Raw genomic sequence first — 26,583 nt, 5'->3', positions numbered from 1 at the left:
ATTGCAATTTTTTAAGTTCTTTCATACAAATATACTATAGCAATTTCATATATGTGACATTAATATGTGATTTGAAATATTTTTTAAAATCTTTTTATGAAAACTCACAATCTAAACGTGCTAATATGTCCAATGTGATCTATTCTCCGCTCTCTGCCAATCCAAAAGCAATTACGTAAATGATGGAAAATCCAATACTGCTCTAGAAGAAACAAAAAGTTTTACACCCAATGACTATTTTTTTTTCTATTTATTCCCGAAATACGTAGCATTCAGTGTTAAAATATTACCTAATCTAAACACCTTGACCCTTAACCCGACGGACATCATGAACATTTTACTCAAATCCATGGATTTCGAGCTTCGAATCTACAGAGAGCGCTCCACTCAATTACGTTTCCCCTCGCCAATCATAACTTTTCTTAACAAATTTCAAGTGCGAGAAATGAGAAGTGACAATAGCGTATAGTTTTTCTTCTTCTTTGGTCTGAAATTCATCAATTTGAACAAAATCTGAAGCAAAAGCTTTCATGCTCCTCTTCCACTCTTACTCTTCTACTCTTTGCCTTGAAAAGCAGCCCTTAAGCAATGAGGTAGGATCTGTTTAGTTCAAAGATAGCGATTTTAATGTCGGCTTCTCCGCGAGTCCCACCCGCCTAGGTCGTGAAGACGCGAGAAAGGAACATGAAACAGCGTGCACGACCGCTGCCGCCATATGACAAGCCTAAGCCGTTGCACAAGCTAACAGATAAATATAGAAAAATTGTGCATACAAATTATACAACAAACCAGTGGGTCGCGCACAAGTTGGCACATCCGGATTGATATGCCTGTCTCCATCAAGCGACATACTATATAAACATATTCACAAATTAGCACCGTCTTCCTCCACGTAAATAATGAATGGTCGTCAAAGATTTGCACATAACTCTTAACTATACACCTCGGAACATCTCTCTACTTCCACTCCAAATTCACAGGATACTAATCAGAAGCAAGGCTCTTTCTGACTCGACAGGAACTCGAGTCGAGCAAATAAATGCTCAGATTAAGCATTTGTTTTTCTCCCGTACCGAGTCTGCAACAACACAAGGTTGGCAGCAGCTGCAGGTCATGGATAGTCCACTATAACAGACACCAAATTCTGTCGGGAAGGACAATCATCAGAGCCCTTAAAGATGAGACAAATGGTGGCAAAAATGGATTACCTGGTCAAAGTTGGGACCCCGGGCTGGAAATTGAGGTGCCCTATGAACAAAGGCCGGTAAGTTTTTTCCATAACTTGTTGAGCAGTGAGAAAATGCCTGTCTGAGTTCCGATTGTCGTAATCTTCTAGCTTTCAGTTAAACCCTGCATAAGAACTACAGTCAAACTGAAAAGTTGAGTTCAAGATGATGTTTGTGTTATTTAGACATGTATTGCCACATTGACTTCAGTGGACTGGAAATTCCATCTTCATTGTCCAGTAATATCAGAAAGATTTGAGGTTAAATCTTGAAAATATCATGCAATTTATGCTTACAGGTGAATGAATACTCATCACTGAAAGATTCTACTTTATATTCGTGGGCCGAATTGGGTCCAGGGTCCTTCTTCCTACGTCTTGGAGGTCTCTGGTTAGTCACTTTTACAGTTCTAGGAGTGCCAATTGCAGCTGCAAGCTTCAATCCAGCAAAGGTAAGGCAATTATGAAAAAATTCTTACCTGAGCATAAGATTATGATTCTAACTGTAATTTAATTATGAAAACATGCAATTCCCATGTCCAGTTCCAGTTTCAAGGTACATAGATTTCTTTTGACTTCTCACTTCGCAAAGGGAATGGTATTAATTTTCCCAAATAAATAGGTTAAAATTTCTGAATTAAAAGTCACACATGGTAACTTAGCAACCTTTGTAAGAGTTTTCATAGCTCAGATATTTGTGCAAGCTTCAACTATTAATGATATAGTATCTTTATCAAGTATACGCAACAGGAGTATGAAATTGAAATGCTCCAGGAAATCAGTTAGGAAAAGAAAGCTGCCATGATTCATTTGCTCTCTTCTGTTAACCTAACTTGCTTGCACTTATGCTATTCTGCAGGATCCTTTACGCTTTGTCTTGGCGGCTAGTACAGGAACTCTCTTTCTTGTTTCACTAATTGTCCTCAGAATTTATCTGGTATGGATTATTTGAGTGCATAACACACTGACTTTTGGCCAGAAAACTAGGACAAAGAGTTCCTTCCTTTCACAACTATTTGAAAATATGATATCATCTGACTCGACACTTTTGCCCAACAGAGTCTCCTTAATCAACAAGAAAGGCCCTATTCAAGCAAAGAAGTTTTGTGCAAATACAATGCGAAACTGATTAACATTTTACATGCTAATATTAGCCAGCCAGTGGCATGCTTTTTTCTCTCCCATCTCTTAACGATAAAAGATGTCTTCCCTAAGTATCTCACTTCAAGTAATCCGCTTTCCCTGCTAGGATTGAGCAATAAAGCTACTTAACCTGGGATGAAAACTGACAGTATCTGGATTTTGTAGTATAAGTCAACTCAGTTCACCTGATTGACTGAAACTAGACCTTCTGGATATCACTAAACTCTAATGATCTCATTGATCTTCTTGACTCAACAAAATTCAGCCAGCTATCACATTTTCCATTTATGCATGCAACAGGGATGGAGTTATGTAGGCGACAGACTTCTATCAGCGGTCATACCTTATGAAGAAACCGGATGGTATGATGGACAAATGTGGGTAAAACCACCAGAGGTGAGTTCTTATTTTATCTAGTTTAAATGCTAGTTGAAGAAAATCAAACCCAAGAATTTTGTCAATGAATGAAACCTCATATGCATGCCAAGAGCAAAAATAGGAGACTGCAATGGGCTGATTGTTCATGATTGAATGTACTCTGGAAAACAAGGTCGAAAAGTATACATGAAATGTATTTCAAACTTAGCGTATCAAGGTTAAATCATTGTATTCCTACATAGCACCCTGTAAGACTTATATGCAGTTACCTGTCAAACTCAAAACATTCCCACCCTTTTTTTTTTGGTTTGGGGTAATTAACATTCCCTAGCTTTATCACCACACAAAAAGTTTTTAGAAGAGCAGAAACGACAGTAGCTTATATAATCATCAATTCTTGCAGATTCTGGCTCGTGATAGACTGCTCGGCTCTTACAAGGTAGCACATCGATGGTAAAGCAGTGTGTTTTTAATCGCTCTGAAGTTGATTGCACTTTGAGTAGAATATATGTCAAATAGCACTTCTCGTAACAACATATCCAACCCCTATCAAAATGAAGGATTTCAAAGTTTTCTTAATTTTAATGCATGGACTATAACTCCAGTAACAACAACATATCCAACCCCGATCAAAATGAAGGATTTCAAAGTTTTCTTAAATTTAGTGAATGGACTATAACTCTAGACTACCTTCTCATACTTAAAAGCCATCTAGCAAGTTTCTATGAGGTATACACTAATTTTCTGTAGCTTATGAAAATTTATGCATATAGGTCAAACCAGTGATCCAGTTGCTGAAACAGACACTAGTTGGGACAGGGGTGTTACTTGTTGCAGCAGTATTTTTATTTATATTTGCAACACCGGTAGAAGATTTTATCCAGAACACACTTTCAGCAAAGGAGAACTCAACCGAAGTTTCAGTTTCAAAGATTGACACAAAGTACAATATAAGGTAAACAAGCACAAAAGTTAAGCCCTCATTCCCAATCAAATATACAAAAAACTTAATAAAGTATTATCCAGTAGAGTAGAAGAAAAATGCACTTACTTGCCTCTGTATAAAATTTCCACGAGAAAATCATAGGAAAGAGGAATTATTTCGGTTGCCGGTAGAAGTCATAGATGATGATGATCTAGCAGCAGCTGCTGCAGAAGCTGCTGATGGAAGACCAGTCTACTGCAGAGATAGGTATTATCGTGCATTAGCAGGTGGGCAATACTGCAAATGGGAAGACCTACTCAAATAACAATATATAAAAGAGAAGACCAGTTCAACTCTCAGACTGCTCAATATTTCTGTTATTGTCCTTTCATAGGCAGGAATTAACTTTGGCCAGTGTTTTTTTTTTTGGGTTGAACTTTACATAGCAAAGATTAAAAACAAATGCAATTGCATTTGTTTTGCTCTGATGGTTGGGGATCATTAAAAAGTGTCCATCTTCAGAAGTGGGGGAATGAAGACATACTAAAAAACTCAGATTAGTTGGTCACAACACAATGATATATGTTTATACCATGATATCAAGTGCTATGAGATGACAATGAGTAGCCCAAAGAAAAAACAAAAGGTCCAGCTTTTATTTGGGGCACCCTCTTATTTGAGGAAAGATAATTCTGCTCAACTATGTAAAGACAAGACAAGTTAAATCTATAAGATCAACATAACCTTACAGCCCAAACTTGAAATTTTCTCTATATGAAATTTATCTTTGATAGGAATTGTAGCTGAACAAAAGCTAGTACTCATTCTGTTTCTTCACTAAGCTCTATTCCTTCCATCGTATGATCTCTTTCATTCTGATTACTGTAGCAGAGAAAGAAAAAAATGAAGACAAAAAACTTTATTTGTTCACTAAGATTGCAATGGCAGCATAAAGTTTATCTTTTCCTTTGATATTTCCTTTCTGTTTATGCCTCTTCATCATTATCTTTATAAAGAAAAACCATGGAAGTCACCCCATTCTCTGTATGGAATCATCATTACCAAACCAATTTAGCAAGATAAGGACTGAGATCTTTTCATGATATTTTGTTCTTGATTCCCAAATTCCAATGAACTCCAATGAATTTTTGTTACTAAATACCTAAACATCAGGCATGATGCAATGACGATTCTGGATATGGGCACTTCCGAGTTCCAACTTGAGAAAGCCTTAGGCAACTTTTTTAGGCTAGTTTCTTGCACCAGCTGAGAATTCTAAACATTTTAGTTTCAATAATATCCTTCACGGTTTTCTTCCTTCTCCTTGCATCTTCAATATCTAGACTTCTATAGGCAAGAGCAAGCAAATACATTGCTGGATGGAGTCTCCTGCAGATAACAATATAATCAAAAACTGCATTAACAGTATAGTTCAAGTTTTGTGGATCCTGTTAACTTAGTTATGGTATATAACATGGAAACTGCTATTACAGTAAATAAAACATCAAATTTAGGCTCATAAATCACAGACATACTTGTCAAACAGTTCATTTGAATCCAAACCATCCCAGTGTCTCTGGGATGGTACAGTACGTGCCTTCTTATCCCTACCATATGTTTCGACATACCAGCCTCCAATGTCATGCATGCCACAGCGAGGTTCGAATAGCCAAAATCTGATGGAAGGAACCATAGATTTGTTGAGCACAGGAAAATGATTTGCGTGGTAAAGGACAGGAGAAGAGAGAGACAAAAATTTGAGCTGCCATTATTTAATGGGTAATTATACTAAAGAATGGCCAAGAATTATCCTTTTTAGAGATGAGAATCTGCTCAAAAGATGTGGGACAAGCATGGACTAGATAAAAGATTGCAAATGTTGTCAACCTGCATATAACTGCAACCTTTCCTTGCTATTTACAAAAAATAAAAGTAAAAATTTTAAAAACTCCTACCAAAAGGAGAAAATTAGACAGCATGTGATTGAAGCCCCGGGAAATAGAGGTCCTGGGTTCAAATCCCCCTGCCACCTCCCAGCTTCTTAAGTCCTGCCCCTCCCTTGCTGGAAAAAAAAAAATGAAAAAGGGGGGGGGGGGGGGGGGGGAGGGGAGAGAGAGAGAGAGAGCATGCACCAATGCTGCTTTAACCACACCAACTTCCAAGTCAAAAGTGGTAAGCAATGCTATCAAAAGTTTCATTCAAGGTACATAAAATACATCGATTTGAGTGTAGGAGGGAGACATGTAAATTAGAAGAAGATTGTACATGCCGTGTTACCTTTACTATCAAAAATCTAAGTTGAAGCCCTCTGCTCAAAAAATCCAAGTTAGAGACCTATCCTTCTGATCCATGTCTTATGCCGCACGAAAACAGGACATAATAGGTAGGGCAAATCTATTGAGATAATGGACTATCAATTGTTTTAACCAAGATGTAAAGCAGGAAGAAGTCAGAGTGCTTCCCAGATGTCCATCATTTATTCAAGATTTCATAAGGAAGGATGAGGAGAAGGGACCTTGTAGTCTTATTCTAACGAAAATAAGCAAATTGACGAAACTATTGAACAGATGCTGTTTATCTTCTAATGCTAGCAGACGTATAATCAGGGCTCTTCTGTAAATTTAAATTGAAAGGACAGAATGTGGCTTACTTGCTTGGTGGCAACCGAGCCCTAGTGCATCTACATTCACACATTGAAGCTTTATCTCCTACTCGATACCAATGCATGTGTTTTACCTGAAAGAAGTCCCCTCTTACACATAATCAAAGACAAAAAGAGAAAAAGAAGAAAGAAGTCTCAGAATTAAAATGCTCAGGCATGTGAACTTTCAAATGCCTTCACAGAAGTTCCCGCAGATAGTATGCAGCCTCGTATATTGAACTTCATATATGCAGAAGCAACTGAAGTATGCAAGCAATGCACAATCAAGCTGTCAGTCGCATACAAAGACTTGAAACCTGGGCCTTTTGTCCCTTAAAAGCTTCAACGGCAATTATCTAGCAGAAATGAGGTCCAAACAACATTTTGTGTAAGGTACTAATGCGACTTCACTACCATGCAGCACATGAATCCATCGAAGTAGAGGGATGTGAATTATTTAACATGTTTAAATGTATTCGAATGCTTATGTCTGGGGAATTTATTCCCCTAAAAAAGTATGTTTTACCAGGATGAAAACTAATAGCAAGAGAAAATGCAAAAAGAAGAAAGCACACGTACGAGCAAAGTTCTGTGCTTCATGATAATATGGGTTTTTGCACCACTCTTATCATAGACATAGCACGATCCTTCATCAGGGCTGGTCCCAAGTCCAGTTATTGTTCCCAGTGGAATCCTGTATCCAACTGAAAAATCCACATCATTAAACTCGCCAGACACCTGACTCCTAGCCACAGAGTCATCATGTGAAGTAAGATAAACATGAATACTATCCTCTTTGTTCTGTTTCCCTTCTAAGCTCTGCGGTTGATCTCTTCTGGCCACAGCAATCAGCCTTCCTCCTATACATAATTCAAGATTTTTATATGTATCCGAGGTATTGTAACAAGATTCAGTTGCTTGCTTCTGGTAAGTGCCCCCATCAGTTATACTGGAGTTCTTTAGATCATCAGCATACTGAATGGATTCAGACAAATCTGATGCAAAAGATGTCAAGTTTTCCCTTTTAGCATGTGATATTTCAGGAATCTGGTTGGTAATACGAACCATTCCAAAGAGATCTCGCCCGAACACCAAGTGCAGCACCTCAGGAGTGCAACAATGAGACCTCTCCTCAGCTTCAAAACAATCAGGAAGAAGATCTGAGCACTCAATCTCTGGGCCATAATATGCTGTATGCATTGCCGAATAGAAATCCCTCTCCAATACATCAAGGTATCCTGATCCTATGACCACCCTTTTCTCTGATAAAATCTCACTTACGGCATATCTATACCATTTCAACCATTCAACAACTTCCATCTGCCCAGCTGGTGTTCTGTGTGATTCATAGGTAAAAATATCTGATCCCTGCCCAGGAAGTCTTTGAAATAGCACCCTTTGAGACAATAGATATTGATCGTAGTGCGCCCTCCTCTCACAATCTGAGAGTATCTGGATTCAGCAAGCGTAACTAAGTCAAATCCAAGCTCCTGATGTTGCATTAGAGATGAAACTACATTTTAGTTCAATGCCTTCTAAAACTGAAGATAGAATAGGATGCATTTATCCAGTGTAGGATCAATTTCCCTCTCTTTCTTTCTTTATTTTTTTTTCTCATTCTTCTGCCTTGAACTGATACGAGTTGTATTTTTATGTCCAGTAAACATAAGCCTAAGAATTCAGCAGTTTAACAGATTGCAATCCATTGCGGAAAAATACTAGCAATAAATGCTAATCTTCATGACTTGAATCTCGATTTGTGACATCATTTGTATCACCAAAATTGATCATTTCACTAGCATAATGACAACTACACCAAAGTTACACTAGCTACCCTAGTACATAACAAGAAATGTAGCACAAAAAAAAATAAAAATTCACAGCAATAAAACAAGCAGAACGACAAATGTAAACTGAGTGTGAAAATCGCACTAAAAGAGAAGATGTTTATTTCTATTAAAAACAAATAACCTCATAAGCAGCGAGAATTTGGATGAACCGATTGGAGGCAGAAGAGTAGGTGTGTGAGTCGGCAAGGTCAGGGTGGGTCTCCTTGGCTAATTTATGAAAGGAAGCTTTGATTTCTGCTAATGAGCTGGTCTGCGAAACTCCGAGCAAATCGTAGGCGTTTGGTCCCCGGAACTCTGATGGAGCAGACTCAGTTCTGGAACCTAGCCACCGGCTTCCGGTCATAGCTGGATAAAAAGAATTAATAACGTAATAGTGAGCACAAATTGAATGAGCCGGTCGGCAAGAACGGTACAGTTTATTATTATTCGCGGTGAATCCAGTAAAAATCGTCATTTCTAGCGATTACAAGGAGAATCAGTGATAGAGGCCCCCCGGTTGGTTTGGGGAAGCGGGCTGGCTTGGTAATGGTCCAGCATCCACGAAAAGGGGCAAAGGTCCAGCAAAACAGTAGTGAATGAAGCGCAGTTATTTGACGTCAAAGTTGGCGCGCCTCTTTTCTGTTTTTGTGTTTTCCAATGAAGGCGCTGTTTTCTGCACGGTTGATTGTCACGCTTTTTTTCTTTTTTTGTTGGAGAATATATCAAGACAAAAATGAGGAGTCGGTACAGGAAGGGAAGCCTAAGGAGGCTTGTGTGTAAGGGGCTAGTAGGTATGCAGACATGATTAGAGCCCAATTTAAGGTTTGAACCCTCCACTTACAGTCCAAGGAGGGACTTACATCCTTCTCTGGTGGCCACTGAGCCAAGGAAAAATGGTTGATTCTATCATTATCATTTGATGGTTTTATTCCATTTGGTTTGATAGTTGCTTGTCGAAGTTGGTTGCAAGGTGTGCCATAGGCGTGTGTTGGCAAGTCAGCTTCGATTAATTGCTGTGGTGTGGTGCATAGAGAAGGGTTTTACTTATTAGAGTAAGGTAGCTTGGATGTCAATTATAACCCAGCTCGTTCGCTTTTTCGGTCTCAATGCAGTCGATTTTTACCGTGTTTAAATAGTGAATTATTTAAACAAATTTATCTGCTTGATTCATAAATATATATATATATATATATATATATATATATTAATCATCTTTTCATTTCACATAAATCACATTAAAAAGTATTATATATTTTTTTAAAAAAATTTTATTCCAAATAATCTCCTACCCAAACGCTCTCCCCACAATCTATTCTTTCCTAATTTTGTCATTTTCCTCCGCTTCCTTGTGAAACTGAGCGAAATTTATATGAAAAACATAAAATGAGTCGCGTCCTCGTATAGTCAGTCATACATACACAATTAAACAAGCTTTTCTTATCATATCTTATAGGATGCTTGCTTAATATCTTTCGCAAAATACAAATTGAATAAACGGAGTAGACCCACCCAACTCCCAATTTCCCCCTTACAGATCATATAGCACAAGAGCCTAGCAATAATAAGTGGATCTTCTGTCTTGTCACCCGTGCTCCTGTTTACTATTATATTATCATATACTACATTATTTTTGTCGCAAACTCTAAGGGAGGTTTTTCAAATTATTCCCGATAACAAAACAAAAAAAAAAGAAAACAGCCAATTATAAGGGGGGTCCCGTTTGTATCCTTATGTGCTATTAATCCGTCCTTCGATTATATTCCTCTATTCATTATTCACGAACAACCAATTATAAGATATATGAAAGCATATGCGTTAAACGACAAGTTTAAAAGATCGAAGCATTTTTAATCCACGCTTTCATGTTTCCATCTCCATTCCTAGAAAAGCCGGTTTCAAATTAATCCACAGCCATTAGCCGAACACGAAGTAACTTTCACAAGACAATTAACCAAATGACTTGGGTGATTTAAAATCCCTAAACAAAAGGAGAATGACCAAAATGCTTCCCACCAAAACTTCACTATCGCGTTGCAGGTTGTACAAAGCTTTCTTAGTGTCATGATCTGATCAACCAATCAGTGGTGGCCTTAGACATGATTATAACTAACACATACATATATATATATATATATATATTCCCCCCCCCCCCCGGGGGATTTGAGGTGATCTAGGCTTCACAGATTATTGTCGTTGCAGTGATGGAAAGAGCATGGAGCCAGGCAATTAATAACTTCTCTATCCTTGGCAGCAGGTACACACAAATGAAATCAGTAATCAACCTAATGGAAAACGAAATTGAGTTGAAAGATGGTCCGTCAGGATTGACTTATTGGCGAGCGAGCATATGGCATACCAGCTAATGCAGCAGAATTTCCTTTTCACAATTGAATTATTAGTAGGCCACCGTCACATGGTTCGTTGAAGAAAGTTACAGCTCCCAGCTTGTTTTTCTTCTTCGTCACCAGTGCCAAACGATACGACGGCGTAATTCAAGCTCAGAATTCTGAACCGCGCGCTAGGATCTGCAAAATGTAAAATCATTAAGGTGGTTTACACTACTGGATTATAGTAATATCAATTCATATAAATTAAACCCAACTTTGTGAATGATGCAAAAAGATTTCTTAAAGGAGGAGTACAAGTAACAATTTCGTAAATCCGACTTCTAATTTGTTTGTTAAATCTCATATGCATCCTAAGAAACTCTTTGCAAGACGAAACCAATACACATGCCAACTATGGATGATTGTGCGCCTCTACTGTATACTCCATAAATGCCAATGAAAGTTAGTGTCAGTGATGGAAACTAGGCTACTGTATTAGAACCCTTGGATTCATCATATCTCACAGTTTTGCCCCACCAATTACAGTAGTGCCCCACCAATTACATCATATCTCACAGTTTTGGCAAAAAAAAAAAAAAAAAAAAATTACAGTAGTGCTCCATAAATTTTTTTCCACGAATTTTTTCTTTTTTTTGGGGTTTTAATAGAAATAAATAGTCGTAACAAAACAGACAACTCCCGGGCCAACAATGAGTTGGGGAGAGCTCCATAAAGCTAAATGGGGCTGCGAAAGAAATTGACTGCTTTATCTGCTCTTTACAACAACTAGACCAGAGAGAGCTAATGAAATATATATATATATATATATACGCAAGGAGGTTGGAAGTAGGCGGGAAAGTATAGGATATCAGTCACCGGCAAGACAAAACAATCTTGCTTTAGACAACCCATCACATGTTGGCGGTTTATAGACCTCAGAATTTCTCTTTCTTTCTGTTCTAAGTTCTAACCAACTGCGAAAAACAAAATTCCGGGCATAACTGCCTTATGACCATAAGACTGCATCCTTTACAGCCAGCCCCCCTGCGTATAATAAGACTTTATGACCTTTATTCCAATTGTCAGCGCTATGGTATGAGCAAATTAAAAAGCAGGAAGAGGCTTCATTTATAAGGCACATCGGCAAAAAAGGGCCAACAAACTTAATTTTTTTTTTTTTTTTTTTAAAAAACAAAGGCTCCAATGATGCATGGGCATGATTGCCTGCTTTCCAAAGATCCACTTTGAAAGATGGCTTGCTCATTTGTGCAACTTGTGGGCTGTGTCTCCCGCTCCAACGTTAGACTAACATATTATTGTCTGGTGCATACAAGGACAGTGTCGTTGGTTTACACTATAAAGTGCGTAATAAGATCGACTTAATTTCATGAGCCTCGTGGTGGCATGCTTAATTTATTGGGCGAGGAAAAAGTGCTTCTGCTTCACGCAATAACGCTGGTGTAGATTTAATACGCGCTTATACAACTCTATTCATATTTTTTTAATTTTAAGTGTCAGTAGCGGTGGAAGGACTCGAACACGAAATCTCTTACTTACACTCTCTCTTTCTGTTCATCCAACCCAACTCTATACATATGATTACCTGTTGTCCATCATGCATCAAATTATGTAATCATCCACTCTAGGTCCCGTATATCTCACCCTCTCTAATCAATCTTTTTTCTAATTTTTTATTAGGCTTCGTTTGGGTTAAAAAATTGAAGAAGGATTTTAATTCTATCCAAATCGCTCTAATTGTTTGAATTATTTAAGAAACATTTGAGCTTCCAATTCATTGATTATCTAAATGCATCTTAAACACTACTTTTGGCCCCATTTGAAGTTGCAGTGCGTTTACAGGAAAAAAAAAGGCTTTTAAGCAATAAAAATACTTTAAAGATGTTTGGTAAATAATTTCTTATAACTTAAGTAGCCAAATTTTGGCACCTTAAAAAGTACTTTTCTCAAGAGTAGTTGTATCTGAAATACTTTTTTATAAACTATCGCGACCCCAGACGAGGCCTAGTTGGTGATTTACAAATCAAAATACCTCTTGATTAATCTAAACAAATAGAGGGGTTTGGATGAATTTCAAATCATTTTCGAAATCTCTCAATCCAAATGTAAGCTTTCGTATGACTGTCATCATGCTCATCCTTAACAAAAAGAAAACTCAATTGTCAACGCTCTTAATGTTAACCTTAAAGAAAATGTTCATATTTGGATGCGTCCAATTTTCAAAACTCAATAGCTCAAATTGGATCACATTATCTTATTAAACGCTGCAATATAATCTAGATCATTGGATTGTTAAATATTGTGCCCACCCAAGTTTGGGCCTAAATAAAAAAGTAACCGTTTTTACATCGTCTAGGGTTTAATGATGTAGGAGCACATAGGCGGTAACGAGTCATCTCTTCTGTTTCGAGAGTATGCTTCAACTCGAGGTAAAATCCCACTCCATCACAGGCACTTTGACCTTAATTCACCCCGGCCGCCATCCCTAGTCTCCATCTGAACGTCCAGAAGGTCGCAGTGGCCTCAGCACCAAAATCCACAAACGGATGAGTGGAAAAAGAGTACATGCTGCAATTATCGTTTGGTTGAACTTTTAATACTTTCATTTAGTTTGTTGGAATATTATATATAGGTCTAAATTGGACGTAAACCACAAAAAAACTGATCCGTCGCGATTTCAAGGGAGGATGGCGGAGCGCTCTCTAGCCTCCATTTAAAAAAAAAAAATTGGAATACTAGAGGAAATCGAAATTTTCAAAATCGGTAAATCGAAAAACGAAGTGAAAATCGGGTTTTATTTTTGAATTATATGAATTTGGTTCGAATTCGATTATGATTTTCTCAAATCTGAATTTTCGATTTCGAAATTGAAACTCGAATACCCATTTCGATTTCAAATTTGTATGTTATACATATATATATATTATATGTAATATAAAATTTGTATTATATAATAATACATCTAACTAATAATTATATTATATAACAATACAATAATAAGTCTTATTAAGTTAGTTGTATATTATGTTATAATTATAAACATATATCATACAAAAGTTAGCATTTAGTTTAGCAAAAAATATATATAATTATAATACAAAAATTGAATTCGTTGAAATCAGTTAATACCGAATTTCGAATTGAATTCGGTACAAATTCGAATTGGATTATGTAAAATCTAAATTGAAATTGGTCAAATTTCCTGATGTCCAAATTTTGAAAAATTTTGAATTCAAAAATTCGAATTATCGAATTTGATTTCGATGCACACCCCCACTTCAAATCAACCATTTTTAACAAATTTCTTTTTCGGCCAAGAAACGTTAACATGATTCGTTGCCCCCCACTTCCGTGTACAAAATCATAAAGTACTACTATAATAAGAAGAAAGAAGATACAGATGATTGAGCCGGGATCCTCTGTCCAATATTTTGTGTCTACTTTTCTGTCCAATGCAAAATTACGTAGTTCCATTTATTATATCTGTTGATGTGGCACATAAAAAAGAAAAGTTGTTTGGCTGCCTTATACTTCTTCTTCTTTCTTCTATTTTGGGTTTTCTTTATTTACACAACTTTGTTACAATTTCCAAAACCCTATTGCTACCATCTGCTTTAACCCAAAACCTGTTGCCAAATCTCTATACTGCATGCTTCATTGGAACTGTGATGATTTTGTGCCACATCAAAAGAAAGAAGAAAGAAGAAGAAGCATAAAGCAGCCAAACAGCCTTTCTTTTTTATATGCGACATCAGCAAATATGATAAGTGGAACTACGTAGTTTTATATTGGACAGGAAAGTGGACACAAAATATTGGACAGAAGATCCCAGCTCAGATGATTAGAGAGCAATCGACTCGAGATAGATTTTAGCCGAAAATTATTCATTTATTGGGTAGCTATTGTAACATGCATTAATTCTGCATCAAAATTATGAATTTGATTATTTCAATTAGATTATGCTCGGCAGGCATAGCTCAATTAGGAATGCGCAATCGTGCCTTATCCAGCTCGAGTTTGATTATGGTAAAATTTGCTATTTTGCTTTACTTAGTTTTAGCAAATACGTGCGTGTCGGTTATTGAAAAGTGAAAGTATATTCAAAAGTTCAATTAACTCACGAGTACCGAATTAAGCTGGTCTTGATTGCTTGTTCGAGAGGTTCGCATGAGACGGGTTTAATTAAAATTGAATTTTGCACCAAATGGAACCCAAGGTGATTTATCCACGACCCCCAAAATCGAACACAAAGCGGCGAGGGAACTCAGGGAAGTTGATTTATCATCACAGTTTCTATCAGGGAAGTTGAGTTGAGTTGGTTGAAGCATAAGCGTCTCTCACCCACCGTCTATCTGTCTGTCCTTGTGGACAATAACCACATACAGTTTCTATAAACCCGTGAACCACTAGACGTAATATTCAAGATATTTTTTAGGGTTAAAAACAAAAAAATCCCTGTGATAAGCCTAATACACAGAAAAGCCCCCTATGGTTTCAAAATATACAACACGACCCCTCATGCTTTGAACTAAATTGTAAAGGTGACGGAATCCGTTAAACTTAACGGAAATGGTCAAAATGACAAAAATACCCTTACATAATTAAACAAAAGACAGCTCAAAAAAATCATTTATTTTATTTTCTAAGTAGAGAGAATTGAGAGTTAAGGGATAGAATAGGTATATTTGATAAAAATTAGGTATAAAAAATTTTTTTTAGATTCCAATAAGTCATTTCCGTTAAGTTTAACGGATTCCGTCACCTTTACAATTTAGTTCAAAGCATGAGGGGTCGTGTTGTATATTTTGAAACCATGGGGGGCTTTTCTGTGTATTAGGCTTATCACAGGGGGCTTTTTTGTTTTTAACCCTATTTTTTATTGTAGTTCTACTAGTTTTACCCGCTTTGCTTCTTATTATTTGGCCTTCTTGTTGTAGTATACTGCTACCTTTTTCACACAGGAACCAGAACATGTTTGACAAGTAAGTTTTTGGCCAAATTTATCTGTTACAAGTTTTTTTAATAATTTTATTTATAATAATATCAAAAAACTTTTCAAAATTTTTAAACTATATACTTTAAAATATATAAAAAAAAAAATTTACATATTTTAAAATTTTTTCCTACAACTTGTACAATAAATTACATTAAAGTTTTACACAAACACCTAAAAAACTCACTTGTCATTAAGAATCCTACCCCCCAACCCACCCCCAGGGATTATTAAGTGTTACTGTTACTATCCCCTGATTCACCAATCAAGAAAGACAAAAAGAGTATAATAACCTCCATTGACCAATGAAAGACGCTAACAGCCATTTGGTCTCTTGATTACTATCAAGACTTAAAAAGTATTAATTATTGATGAAAGATTAAGAATTCAAACCTTAATTTTCACTGATTGTTATTTATGATTTGTCATTTTTAGTGGCTTTCTTCCACCGTGTTTTCGGTCGGCTAGCGACAAAACAAAAAAGAAAAAGAAAAAGAAAAAGACCAATGGAAGACGATGTTGGTGAAGAAATTTATCATCTTCAATTGGACTACTGGCACTGGCAACTGGCTATGGCCCAGTGTTTGCAGCAATGGTCAAATGCAAGTAAATAAAGCGTGGAAAACAGAATAGTGTGGGCATTACTTCCTTGTTCCCATGGCTCGCAGTAGCGAATTCAAAGACCTGCTTTATTTTTCCACCTATCTCCCACTGTCTTCTCTTTCTTCTGCATTCTGCAACAGACTTAGAAAAAGCACTATTAAAGATTAAAAAAAAAAGGAGAAAGGAATTCTCCATTTAGGATCAGTACTACTGACAGGCTAAATGAGTGAAAGAGCATCAATTATCGATCAACACAACCCCTGCACACACGTGACAGAGACCAAGAGCTAATAATATGCTCCTACTGCTGCGCTCCAGCAAGTAATAGTTCTCTCAACTGGTAAGTACTATATTACCCAAATGATGAAACAATTCATATATTCATGATATCACTATATCAGTCATTTCCCTTTCTCTTCGATCACTCACTCATTCATTCTCGCTCCTTAGCTAGTAGCTGGAGAGCTGGCTTGATCTCCTTTTGTTTTTGTTTGTGCGTGTCCTTGCAATCATATCCATAACTAGACAAAGGTCCACCGTCCCCACTCATCACCCAATTGTCCTTCACTGAGCTCTCCCAAGCCTCTGTTTGTGCATGAATTCAGCTTCACACCTCCACTAAGCCCACTCTATATAACTCTCTCGATCCCTCCTCCTCCATTCTTCTCTTGCCAACCCACAAACGAAAATATGGGAGATCTTAAGTTCTCGAGATTGTTTCTAGTAGTGACTTTTCTTGTGTTTCTGGGTGTCTGCCGTGTCTCCGTGGCAGCATCCGCTGTACAGCAGAAAAAGAATACCTACATAATTCATGTGGCGAAATCCCAAATGCCAGCGAGTTTCGATGACCATACTCGCTGGTACGACTCGTCGCTGAAATCGGTTTCCGAATCAGCGGAGATGTTGTACACTTACAACAACGCGATTCACGGGTTCGCCACTAGACTTACAGCCCAAGAAGCCAAATCCCTCCAGGATCAACCTGGAATCCTCTATGTTTTGCCAGAGGTTAAGTACGAGCTCCACACAACTCGCACTCCTACGTTTTTAGGACTCGAACAGAGTGCTAACTTGTTCCCGGAGTCAGATTCGGAAAGTGATGTCATCGTCGCCGTCTTAGACACCGGCGTCTGGCCCGAAAGCAAGAGCTTCGATGACACCGGGATGGGGCCCGTACCTGCTTCTTGGAAAGGAGCTTGTGAGACGGGGACCAACTTCACTTCCAATCATTGCAATAAGAAGTTGATTGGAGCGAGGTATTTTTCAACCGGCTATGAGGCGACTCTCGGCCCAATTGATGTTACGAAAGAATCAAAATCTCCTAGAGACGACGACGGCCACGGCACCCACACGTCCACCACGGCTGCTGGAGCAATCGTAGGCGGAGCTAGCCTTTTCGGGTATGCATCCGGTTCGGCTCGTGGGATGGCCCATCGTGCCAGAGTTGCTGTATACAAAGTTTGCTGGATTGGGGGCTGCTTTAGCTCGGATATATTGGCCGCCATAGACGGGGCCATCGCAGACAATGTAAATATCTTGTCTTTGTCTCTGGGCGGCGGCACCGCCGACTACTACAGAGACAGTGTTGCTATTGGAGCATTTTCAGCAATGGAGAAGGGAATTTTCGTGTCCTGTTCAGCTGGAAATGCGGGACCCAGTGCTTATACTCTGTCCAACTTGGCACCCTGGATTACCACCGTAGGTGCCGGAACTTTGGACCGAGACTTCCCGGCGTATGTCAGCCTGGGCAACGGCCAGAATTTCTCTGGAGTTTCGCTTTACAAAGGTGACTCGTTGCCCGCTAAGCTGCTGCCTTTTGTCTATGCAGGGAACGCTAGCAATTCCACCAATGGGAATCTCTGCATGACCGGCACGTTAATCCCTGAGAAAGTTAAGGGTAAAATTGTCCTGTGCGACCGTGGGATCAATCCTAGGGTCCAAAAGGGCGCTGTGGTGAAAGGAGCTGGTGGGGCCGGGATGGTTTTGGCCAATACCGCCGCCAACGGTGAGGAGCTGGTGGCGGATGCCCATTTGCTCCCGGCCAGCACAGTGGGTCAGAAATCAGGAGACGCGATTAGAGATTATGTATTGTCGGATGCTAATCCAACGGCGACGATTCTTTTTGAGGGCACAAAGGTGGGGATCGAACCGTCGCCGGTGGTAGCTGCATTTAGCTCGAGGGGACCAAATGCAATCACCCCTGATATCTTGAAGCCGGACCTGATAGCTCCAGGTGTGAATATAATAGCAGGGTGGACCGGGGCGGTGGGCCCCACCGGATTGGCAGAGGACCCGAGGCGCGTGGAGTTCAACATAATCTCCGGCACCTCAATGTCGTGCCCACACGTGAGCGGCTTGGCGGCGTTTGTCAAGGGGGCGCACCCAGACTGGAGCCCAGCCGCCATCCGCTCGGCTCTCATGACCACGGCCTACACCGCTTACAAAAACGGCGGTAAGAAGCTGATAGATGTCTCCACCGGAAAGGCATCGACACCGTACGATCATGGAGCAGGGCATGTGAACCCCGTCGCAGCCCTCAACCCGGGACTCGTCTATGATCTGACCACCGAGGATTATCTCAATTTCCTATGCGCATTAAATTACACGTCCATGCAAATTCAAGGCGTCGCCAGGCGGAATTACAGCTGTGGTGCCGGTAAAACCTACAGCATCGGGGATTTCAACTACCCTTCATTTTCGGTGTCGCTGCAGACTCAAGTGATTGGGGGTGGCGGTGGTTCCAGCAGCGGCGGCGGGAGCAAGAGCGTAGTTAAGCACACGAGGACGCTTACCAACGTTGGGGGAGGCTCCGGAGGAAGTACGTACAAGGTTTCAATCTCGACGACAAGTCCAGCAGTTAAGATTACGGTGGAACCCGATACATTAACTTTCACAAAAGCATACGAGAAGAAGTCGTATACGGTGACGTTCAGTGCAACTTCAATGCCATCTAATACTAACGAGTTTGGTAGAATAGAGTGGTCAGATGGGAAACATGTTGTGGGGAGCCCTGTGGTCATTAGCTGGATATAAGCTAGAGACTAAAAAGAGGACAGCACAGGTTACATGAATGGTGAATTGCTAGGCTTTGCTCAAAGGGGCTGTGAGCCTAGTTCGTTTTACTAGTTTCTGTTAAGTTATGATTATAAATTCTCTTTGTTTTGCGCATTTATTACAGTTTGATTTGATGTTGTTCTGCGGGAGGTAGCAAACTTTGCATCATCATCACAAGTATAAACCGGGAAGGTGTACAGTTGTTTTTTTTTTTTTTTTTTTTTTCACTTCAACGTTTATCGATCGAAAAATAAAAATGAATTGTTTGGATACCCTTTTTTTAAATAATATTTTACTTGCATTATAGACATATTTTTTAACTCATTTTTTTATCTCACATACATCACGTTATAAAAAGTAATACAGTAATTATTTCAAATAACACTCTGTCCAAACAGAGAATTTCTTGAAAGTCTGCATCTATCATTCCGTTTGTCTGCCAAACTGTACATGCATTTGATTCCAATATTTTCACAAATCTTAAAACGACGTCAAGGAAAATAACATGACAGCAGTGTGTATTTTGACATTGGAGGTTTGGAACTGCATAAACTTGAAAAAGATATTGTAACAATTTGATTGGACGGTAGATATTGGTTTGGAAGATTCATTTTGGATTCTGGTGCGATATAATTTTCAATGGAAAGCCGAAAGGGACTTCATCATCTGAAATTGTGGATGCGATTACCACACGATTATTGGATGGGGTTCATGGGGTCACGGCACACTAATTACTAGTAATTACTTAGTTGCAGAAGTAGAACTAGTAATTAGGAACTAGTCTATTTTTCTATAGAAGCAGATAAGAGTATGCACTAGCATGAAGGATGATCATAAAAACAAAAGGATCACAATCATGGTGACTTGAATCTTGTCTTTTACTGGGCACGAAGGAGAGAGAAACAAAACGATGTGGGCTGAAGCTGGCATGATAATGTCAATAAAGAATTGAGCCCGCTCCTCATTGCTTCTCCCTCCTTTGAAACGAATTCAACAAATTAATTTGTGGGATCTATCCTGTTCCTCTTTATTGCATTTTATCTTTTACGGAACAAAAAGAAGTACTAGAAAAATGCAGTAATAATTGTAGCATTGCAGGAGAAAGTTCCGAGCATTTAAAGTGGCTGTCATTTCCCTCTTGTTCTGTGTATTCTACGTTTTTTTTTTGGGGTGGGGGGTGGATTTTGGTCTTTGGATATATTCCAAACAGGAAATAACAGGGCCCAAAATGATACGGACGAAACCCTGAAACAGCCGCAAACACCTCTCTGTATTTTTGGGCCAGATACAGAAATCCATACAAGTACGTTTCAGGAGCCCCGAAAATTTGGGTTAATGTCCAAACCAAATGCTCGGACTAGTGCAGATGCAAAGACCAAGAAGCATTCCCCCGGTGGAATTTGCGGCTCAACATGACCCTAGCCTCCCTTTCCTCAACAGCTAACACGTCAATGACTCGTGGCAACCGCAGACCGAAATGGAGAAATCATATAATACGAATTCCTCGAATTCACAAAATCAATCAAAGAACAATCCACCTACTGATCAGCTATATCAATCTGAAGCCCGGAAAAATTCGACAGAAAAAAGTAAATTTTTTTTTTTGGCAGATAGAAGTGATAATAATAAAGGTGGAGGGCAAAATGGAGAGGAAAGACAAGGAAGAGAAGGGAGGGAAGTTGGAAGGGCTGCCGGTGAATACTAGTCCCTACACGCAGTACAAGGACTTGGAGGATTACAAGCAGCAGGGGTATGGGACCCAGGGACACCTCCAACCTCAACCTGGTCGCGGTGCTTCTGCTTCTGTTGATGCTCCTACCGGGGATGCTATACCCCCTGCTGCTCAGCTTTCTTCCACCATTAATGTCGTCAACCGCCACGCCGTCCCTTAGTCTAGTTGGAGTTGGACCTTTTCTCTTTTATTAGCAGAATTTTTCTCAACACTTATTTCTTAGGTCTTGAATTCTCTTTGCTGTCGCGTTATTAAGCGGAAACTAACGTTACTTGATTAATTTAAGATGTTCTCGCTTCAATTCACGGTGCCCGCAACTACGTTGCATATTTTGAAACGACATAGCCTTAGCTAGATTTTTTTTTCTTTTTTCTTTTCATGGTTGCTCTATAATATAAGAAAGATTTAGTCTTTTTTTTCTTTTTGGGTTTGTTCCTTTTTTTTTTTGTTGGGGGAGGGTCGTTAACTGTTTTCTTCTCCTTGGAAGTATAACCTTGTTTGGTAAGCAAGTTTTTTGGTCAAGTTTGTTTGCTACAAATTTTTTAAATAATTTTAGTTACAGTAATCTCAAAAAAATTTTCAAAATTTTTAAACTGTATATTTCAAAATATTCAAAAATTTACAAACTTTAAAAATTTTTTATAACTTTTACAGTAAAGTTACATAAAATTTTAGACAAACACCTAAAAAAACACACTTGTCAAACGAACCTATATTTGGTACGGCATTTATTTGAATTGAAGGAGGGGCGATTGAGAGGATAACTGAAGATGACGTGTAGCGCATTAGGAGTATTATTGTCAATTTAGAAGGCTGCAACATAACATACAATTGAAATGACTAATTAAAAGTTAATAGTAAAAAAGAAGGGTGACAATTACTCCACTTTAACTTTTTAAAATCCATGCATTACTTTTTACTGCTTAAAATGTTGACAGCATGAGACACAAAAACGGAAATAAAGATGGCAATCTTTCTTATCTCAAAGACGGATTATTATTAGAGGGGATGGGGTGGCTCCATGGAATAGAAGGGCACATTGAGAGGTGAGGATTGAGCGCACCTCCAGTGGAACGCAAGCTCTCGATCTCAATCCTTTTGTGGATATCAGAGTTACGTTTTACCGCCCCTATTTCTCCTGAGAAGGGAAAGACAATCAAAAAAGGGGAAATGGTATTGATTTTCTTCAAGGACCGTGGATGACAAGACAACTGGGTGGATCACGACTTGAATCAGAAAGAAATCTATTGGCCCAGGCCCACCGCCATGCCCAGGAATCATGTGAGTTCAACACTTAAACTTGGTGGCATTGTATGGATCACTCATCCACATTACATATTTAGGTGTGTCCCTTTAAAAATGGTAGTGAGTGCCCTCTGTGGCTTTTCTCTTTTTGGTCTGCGTCAGGGATCACGTCTTTGTAAAATGGGAAAAAGAAGGAAAATGAGAGCATTACCCCCAACCAAGTTACGGATAATTAATAGCCAGCCTCACATTGCATTTTACGTCAAATTCAGTATGAATCTCACTTATCATCACGTAATAATAGAAAAAATTTAAATAAATAATACATGACAAGTTAAATAAATAAGACATTTGACATAAATATAAAAGTGATACTAGAAAAGTGACACTGAAAATCCCTACGAAAATGAAGCGGATACCTACCAGTCCGGTTAATCACGAAGTTGCGGTTAATTTACATGTGAAGAGAAGGAATTTACAAGGAGACGCTTTTAATTGGTACAAAACAGCGAACGATCAATTCTTTGTTGCCTCTTCTCGAAGTTCAATTGGTACTACATGATCCAAACTTGGAGCATATATTGAATATTGTAAGTAAGTGGTTGGAGTTTTTATTAGAAAAAAAAAAAAGACTTGAAATGTCTGAAAATAGTACATTTCAAAGTTTTTATACAAAAGCTCACGATTCAATCAATCGGGCTCTTACCTTCCTTTAAGAAAATTTGCGACTTCTCGAGGGTTCTTGATGCTAGACTTTAGCTTCCCTCCCCGTACGGTTCTACGTACTATAGATAGACAGGAAATCCGGCATGAATGTTATGCAGAATAGCTCATCATATATTCCCCTTGATTCTTTACCAGAAATTGATTAAAAAAAAAAAAAACGTCCGGAGCATTAGAAAAACAAATCAACGGAAGGAAGGTTCCCCAACCCAAGCGGCCTGATTATTGTTTTACCTCTAGAATGATTCTTGGTTATTCATTGCCTGAGATCTGGGCAACGATAAACAAGAAGGAAAGTTATAAAGTAATGGCTCACTCACAGGCTTCCCATGAAATAAAATTCAAAAAGTTCCAGCAAAAAAATATTCGAGTACCACAAAACTCCCGTCTCTTTAATTAAAGCAGCCGACTCGAGACCTTTCATATATAATTTGCAGGCAGTTTGTAGAATGAAATATTCTCTCATTCTCTTACCTCCGCAACGCAAATCTTCTTGAATCTTTCCTACGCACCAATAAATGGATGAGATTTTCAAAGCACGATGCGGATCAAGCAACATTTGGTTTGGGTAGGCAGTAGGCTGAGAAAAAACAAATGAAGAAAAGATATTATATTATTATTAGCATTCATGAAGTAGATGTTTCTGTCCCTCTCCCGCTCAAATGGGACAAATACCCAACAAAATCTGGAATTGACAGCCTATCTAATTATCTCTCTTTACTTTTGCTTCAATCATTTAAATTCCACCCTCACCTGGAAATCTCTCAAAATTTTGTACATTTTTAATATGTCACTGCATCCATCCATCTAGCGTGCTAATTATATAGAATGTCGATTTTTACAAAGATAGTGTCCCTACTTCTTCTCTCCAAGGCCACAAGACCGAATGAAAACGCAGATGCTGTTGTTCTCTCACCTAATCATTTGAAAGCGAAGAGAGAGCAAAGGAACCGAGCCACGCCCGCGAAAAAGGCCGGCTCTATTTGTATCCTTCGCTAACAACACTTTTCTCTCCCTTCCCTCCCCTTCTCCTCTCCTCTCCTCCAAACAAGAAAACATTACATAAATTTGTTCCCCTGCTCCACTCATGTTGTTTTAGACCAGCAGTAGAGTATTTCAGTTTTCTCTTCCTTCTTACTTCCTTGCCCTCCAGTTGGTCCTCTTCCTTCCGTCTTTAATTTGCATCTCAACATAATTTGCTGCTGACTTTGTTCAAATTTGGAGATGGGTGGAAACGACGCTGATGCTGATGAAACAAGGAGACATTCCAATCCCGTTGGCAATAGTCATGTTGTGGAAAGAGAGGAGGAAGATGAAGAAGCATTGTCTTTTTCTGACCTTCCCACCAATGAAGAGAATCAGTTCTTAGCATCAAGAAAAGAATCTCCAGTACCCATCATCATTCATGATTCTCAAGAGGAATTCAATTTCTGCTCCTCCCTGGCCACTGATTCTCTGTCGAAAGAATCAGAAATGTGTATAGCTGATGAAGTCTTTTTCCAGGGCCAAATTCTTCCTCTGCGCCACTCGGTCAGTTCCGAAAGCGGCTTGATCACCAAATTGCAAAATGACAGCCGGACAACGAGCAGGTGCATTTCCAGGTCCGAGTCCATGGATCGCTGTTATTCGGTTGGCTTCACGAGTCTGAGCAGTAGAAGTAGCAGTTTAAATAGTCACCATTCCTCGAGCAGTGGTACAACTAGTTCCACTTCCACCACGACGGGGACGGGCTCCTCGTGCATTAATCGCACGCCTAGACCCAAAACTCGTAACCACTTCCAATTTTCGCACCCCAGTCCCAAACCCCAAATTCGTTCCTCAAATAGCATCAAGAATGGGATGAATTCCAGCCGAAATTCGACACTGTGGAGCATTTTCCGGGTCGGGTTGGTGACAGCTCCAGAGATTGCAATTCAAGACCTCAAATTTCGAAACAACAGTAAGAACGCCGGTTTCGGCAGTCGCAATAGCACAAGCAGTACCATTAGCAGCGGTAGCGCCGGCAGAATCAAAGCTGAGGAAAAGGACAAGATCAAGAAGAGGCACAAATTCCTCGATAAAAACGGGGTTGTGTTCTTCAGCGGCTGCAAATGTTCGTCAAATGCAGTGGTCGGACCAATTCATTCGAGGGTTGCGGAGAATGGCATGAGGAGAAGTGCTGGTGCAAACGAGGCCCATGCAAAAGAAGAAGAGACGGAGAGTCTGACGAGGACGACACGGCAGCATGATCAGCAACAAACAGGAAAGCAGGCCTTGTCACGTCATCGTACGTTTGAATGGTTAAAGCAGCTTTCGCTAGAAGCTGCTGCTGCTGCTGTAGTTGATGAAGCATAGAATCAAGAGTGCTGGTCTGCCAACGCGCATGCTTGTCTAATTAGCCTTTTCCTTTTTTTTTTTTTTTTTGGGGTCATTTGTTTAAGGTCATAGGATTTGTTTTCGATTACATTCCACTGCAGTAACTTTTTGTTGGGCTGGTATTAGGTTGCTTTAGTCTGATTTGATTAACTTTGACTAAGTTGATTACATATTATTGTTTTACTAATTTGAAATCTGGAACCACTCAAAAGTAAAACTTTGGGGGAGTTAAGGTGATTAAGTTATGGTTAGCTTTATGCAGAATTTTGTTTGAAAAAAAAAAAATTGGGTGAATAAATGATTGAAGCCGTGATGGGTGGGGCGGTGGCAGAGGGAGAGAGGGAGGGTGGGAGAATGGTTAATGGTGGTGGCGGTCATGATTAAAAGTGGTGATGCTTTTTTTCATCCCTGGCGTGTGAAAATGGCATTTCAAGAACTTTAAAAGGACCACGAGAGAGACTGTTGAAAAAGATTCATGAAGACGAAAATGGAATTGGTAACAGATATTTTTGTTCTGGAAGGAGAAATGGGGGCCCATGATTGACCTTTAATCGAACACTGGACAGAGAGAAGGGACTTGCATGTCGGGCTTAGAAATGGCACGCCAACCGACCCTATCCAATTGAGCCCACCAAATTTAAAAAAAAAAAAAAAAAAAGCCATGAAAATACTAGTACTATGTTAGTATTGGGTTCGCTTCTTTCGTTTTTTTGATCACCAGTCTGGATGGCTTCTTGCATTGAGTATCTGTACCACTTTTTTATCCTCCATCGAATTCTTACATAAAGATTTTGGTCTTGGGAAGTAGTTAATTGGAGTACGATTTATCACAACCATTTTGATACATCCAACGGTATTATGTCTGTAAAGCAGGTACATCTCAACATAGAAATACTTACTATGAAATACGCCTTTCGGGCTCCGGCATGCAAAATAGATTTAGAGTTAAATTGCTCCCTCCCTTCATTTTTAAGTTTTAACCTAATCTACCTCTCTTCCTGGTACTTTTTGGAGCCTATCGATAAACACAGAGAGTATTTAAAATACGATACGTGAAATAGCAGAACGTGCCTTTTCGACAAAAAAAAAATGCACAGGATTTGCGAAATGGCTGCGGACAATTAAACTTGAAAGAACTACCAAAGTATAAAGCTCCTCAATTGCCTTGAAACGTCAAGAACTCAAAATTGTTGCGCAAAAGCTTCATATTGACGAAGAAATTTCAAGGAAAACACTTGGAGTTGGAACTCACTCTCGAGAATTCAACTTCTGCAGCCACAACAGTTAGAAATTGGAGATCTGCAAACTTGCAACTGCAATGGAAATGAGCGCTGAAAATTAGTCAACCGAACACGAACTTCTGAGACATTTCTAACTGATTAGAGAAGAGAA

At 39.0% G+C, this 26,583-nt stretch overlaps 3 protein-coding genes across 23 annotated transcripts; 2 read left to right on the top strand and 1 right to left on the bottom strand.

Annotated features, from left to right (window-relative positions):
- Positions 1–680: 680 nt before the first annotated feature.
- LOC113702176 (uncharacterized) lies at positions 681–8,922 on the bottom strand. Of its 18 annotated transcripts, none has more exons than XM_072059956.1 (9): positions 8,284–8,912; positions 6,892–7,764; positions 6,322–6,407; positions 5,627–5,733; positions 5,207–5,347; positions 4,834–5,060; positions 3,798–3,926; positions 1,523–1,661; positions 681–1,350 (listed from the first exon to the last, which is right to left on the bottom strand). In XM_072059956.1, exons 1-4 carry the CDS (start codon positions 8,614–8,616, stop codon positions 5,685–5,687), a joined length of 1,341 nt encoding a protein of 446 aa, XP_071916057.1. In that variant the 5' UTR covers positions 8,617–8,912; the 3' UTR covers positions 681–1,350; positions 1,523–1,661; positions 3,798–3,926; positions 4,834–5,060; positions 5,207–5,347; positions 5,627–5,684. The 18 variants fall into 18 exon arrangements, with proteins under 18 accessions (XP_071916057.1, XP_027079028.2, XP_027079018.2 ...); XM_027223227.2 differs by lacking the exon at positions 5,627–5,733 and having other exon boundaries at positions 8,284–8,507; positions 8,630–8,861; XM_027223217.2 differs by lacking the exon at positions 5,627–5,733 and having other exon boundaries at positions 681–1,144; positions 1,209–1,350; positions 8,284–8,745.
- On the top strand, positions 1,040–4,428 carry LOC113702179 (protein CONSERVED IN THE GREEN LINEAGE AND DIATOMS 27, chloroplastic-like). Of its 4 annotated transcripts, XM_027223233.2 has the most exons (7): positions 1,040–1,264; positions 1,525–1,677; positions 2,085–2,162; positions 2,669–2,764; positions 3,150–3,185; positions 3,520–3,701; positions 3,834–4,428. In XM_027223233.2, exons 1-7 carry the CDS (start codon positions 1,040–1,042, stop codon positions 3,994–3,996), a joined length of 933 nt encoding a protein of 310 aa, XP_027079034.1. In that variant the 3' UTR covers positions 3,997–4,428. The 4 variants fall into 4 exon arrangements, with proteins under 4 accessions (XP_027079034.1, XP_027079035.1, XP_071916061.1 ...); XM_027223234.2 differs by lacking the exon at positions 2,085–2,162; XM_072059960.1 differs by lacking the exon at positions 3,150–3,185.
- Positions 8,923–16,145: 7,223 nt separating the features above from the next.
- On the top strand, positions 16,146–19,250 carry LOC113701892 (subtilisin-like protease SBT1.7). Its single transcript, XM_027222777.2, has one exon. It carries the CDS (start codon positions 16,773–16,775, stop codon positions 19,113–19,115), a length of 2,343 nt encoding a protein of 780 aa, XP_027078578.1. The 5' UTR covers positions 16,146–16,772; the 3' UTR covers positions 19,116–19,250.
- Positions 19,251–26,583: the final 7,333 nt, after the last annotated feature.

Source organism: Coffea arabica, chromosome 7e (assembly GCF_036785885.1).
Source record: "Coffea arabica cultivar ET-39 chromosome 7e, Coffea Arabica ET-39 HiFi, whole genome shotgun sequence".
NCBI lineage: Eukaryota > Viridiplantae > Streptophyta > Magnoliopsida > Gentianales > Rubiaceae > Coffea > Coffea arabica.
Note: the sequence above shows the minus strand (reverse complement) of the source record. Positions and strands in the feature narration are given on the sequence as shown.

Excerpts from the sequence above, each read along its gene's own strand:
- LOC113701892 (XM_027222777.2), top strand. The coding sequence starts at position 16,773 with ATGGGAGATCTTAAGTTCTCGAGATTGTTTCTAGTAGTGACTTTTCTT.
- LOC113702179 (XM_027223233.2), top strand. The coding sequence starts at position 1,040 with ATGCTCAGATTAAGCATTTGTTTTTCTCCCGTACCGAGTCTGCAACAA. Across the intron at positions 1,678-2,084 it reads CAAGCTTCAATCCAGCAAAG|GATCCTTTACGCTTTGTCTT; the intron begins GTAAGGCAATTA and ends GCTATTCTGCAG. Across the intron at positions 3,702-3,833 it reads GACACAAAGTACAATATAAG|GAAAGAGGAATTATTTCGGT; the intron begins GTAAACAAGCAC and ends AGAAAATCATAG.
- LOC113702176 (XM_072059952.1), bottom strand. The coding sequence starts at position 8,616 with ATGACGATTTTTACTGGATTCACCGCGAATAATAATAAACTGTACCGT. Across the intron at positions 5,348-6,321 it reads GCTCGGTTGCCACCAAGCAA|ATTTTGGCTATTCGAACCTC; the intron begins GTAAGCCACATT and ends TCCTTCCATCAG. Across the intron at positions 5,061-5,206 it reads TCAAATGAACTGTTTGACAA|GAGACTCCATCCAGCAATGT; the intron begins GTATGTCTGTGA and ends TGTTATCTGCAG.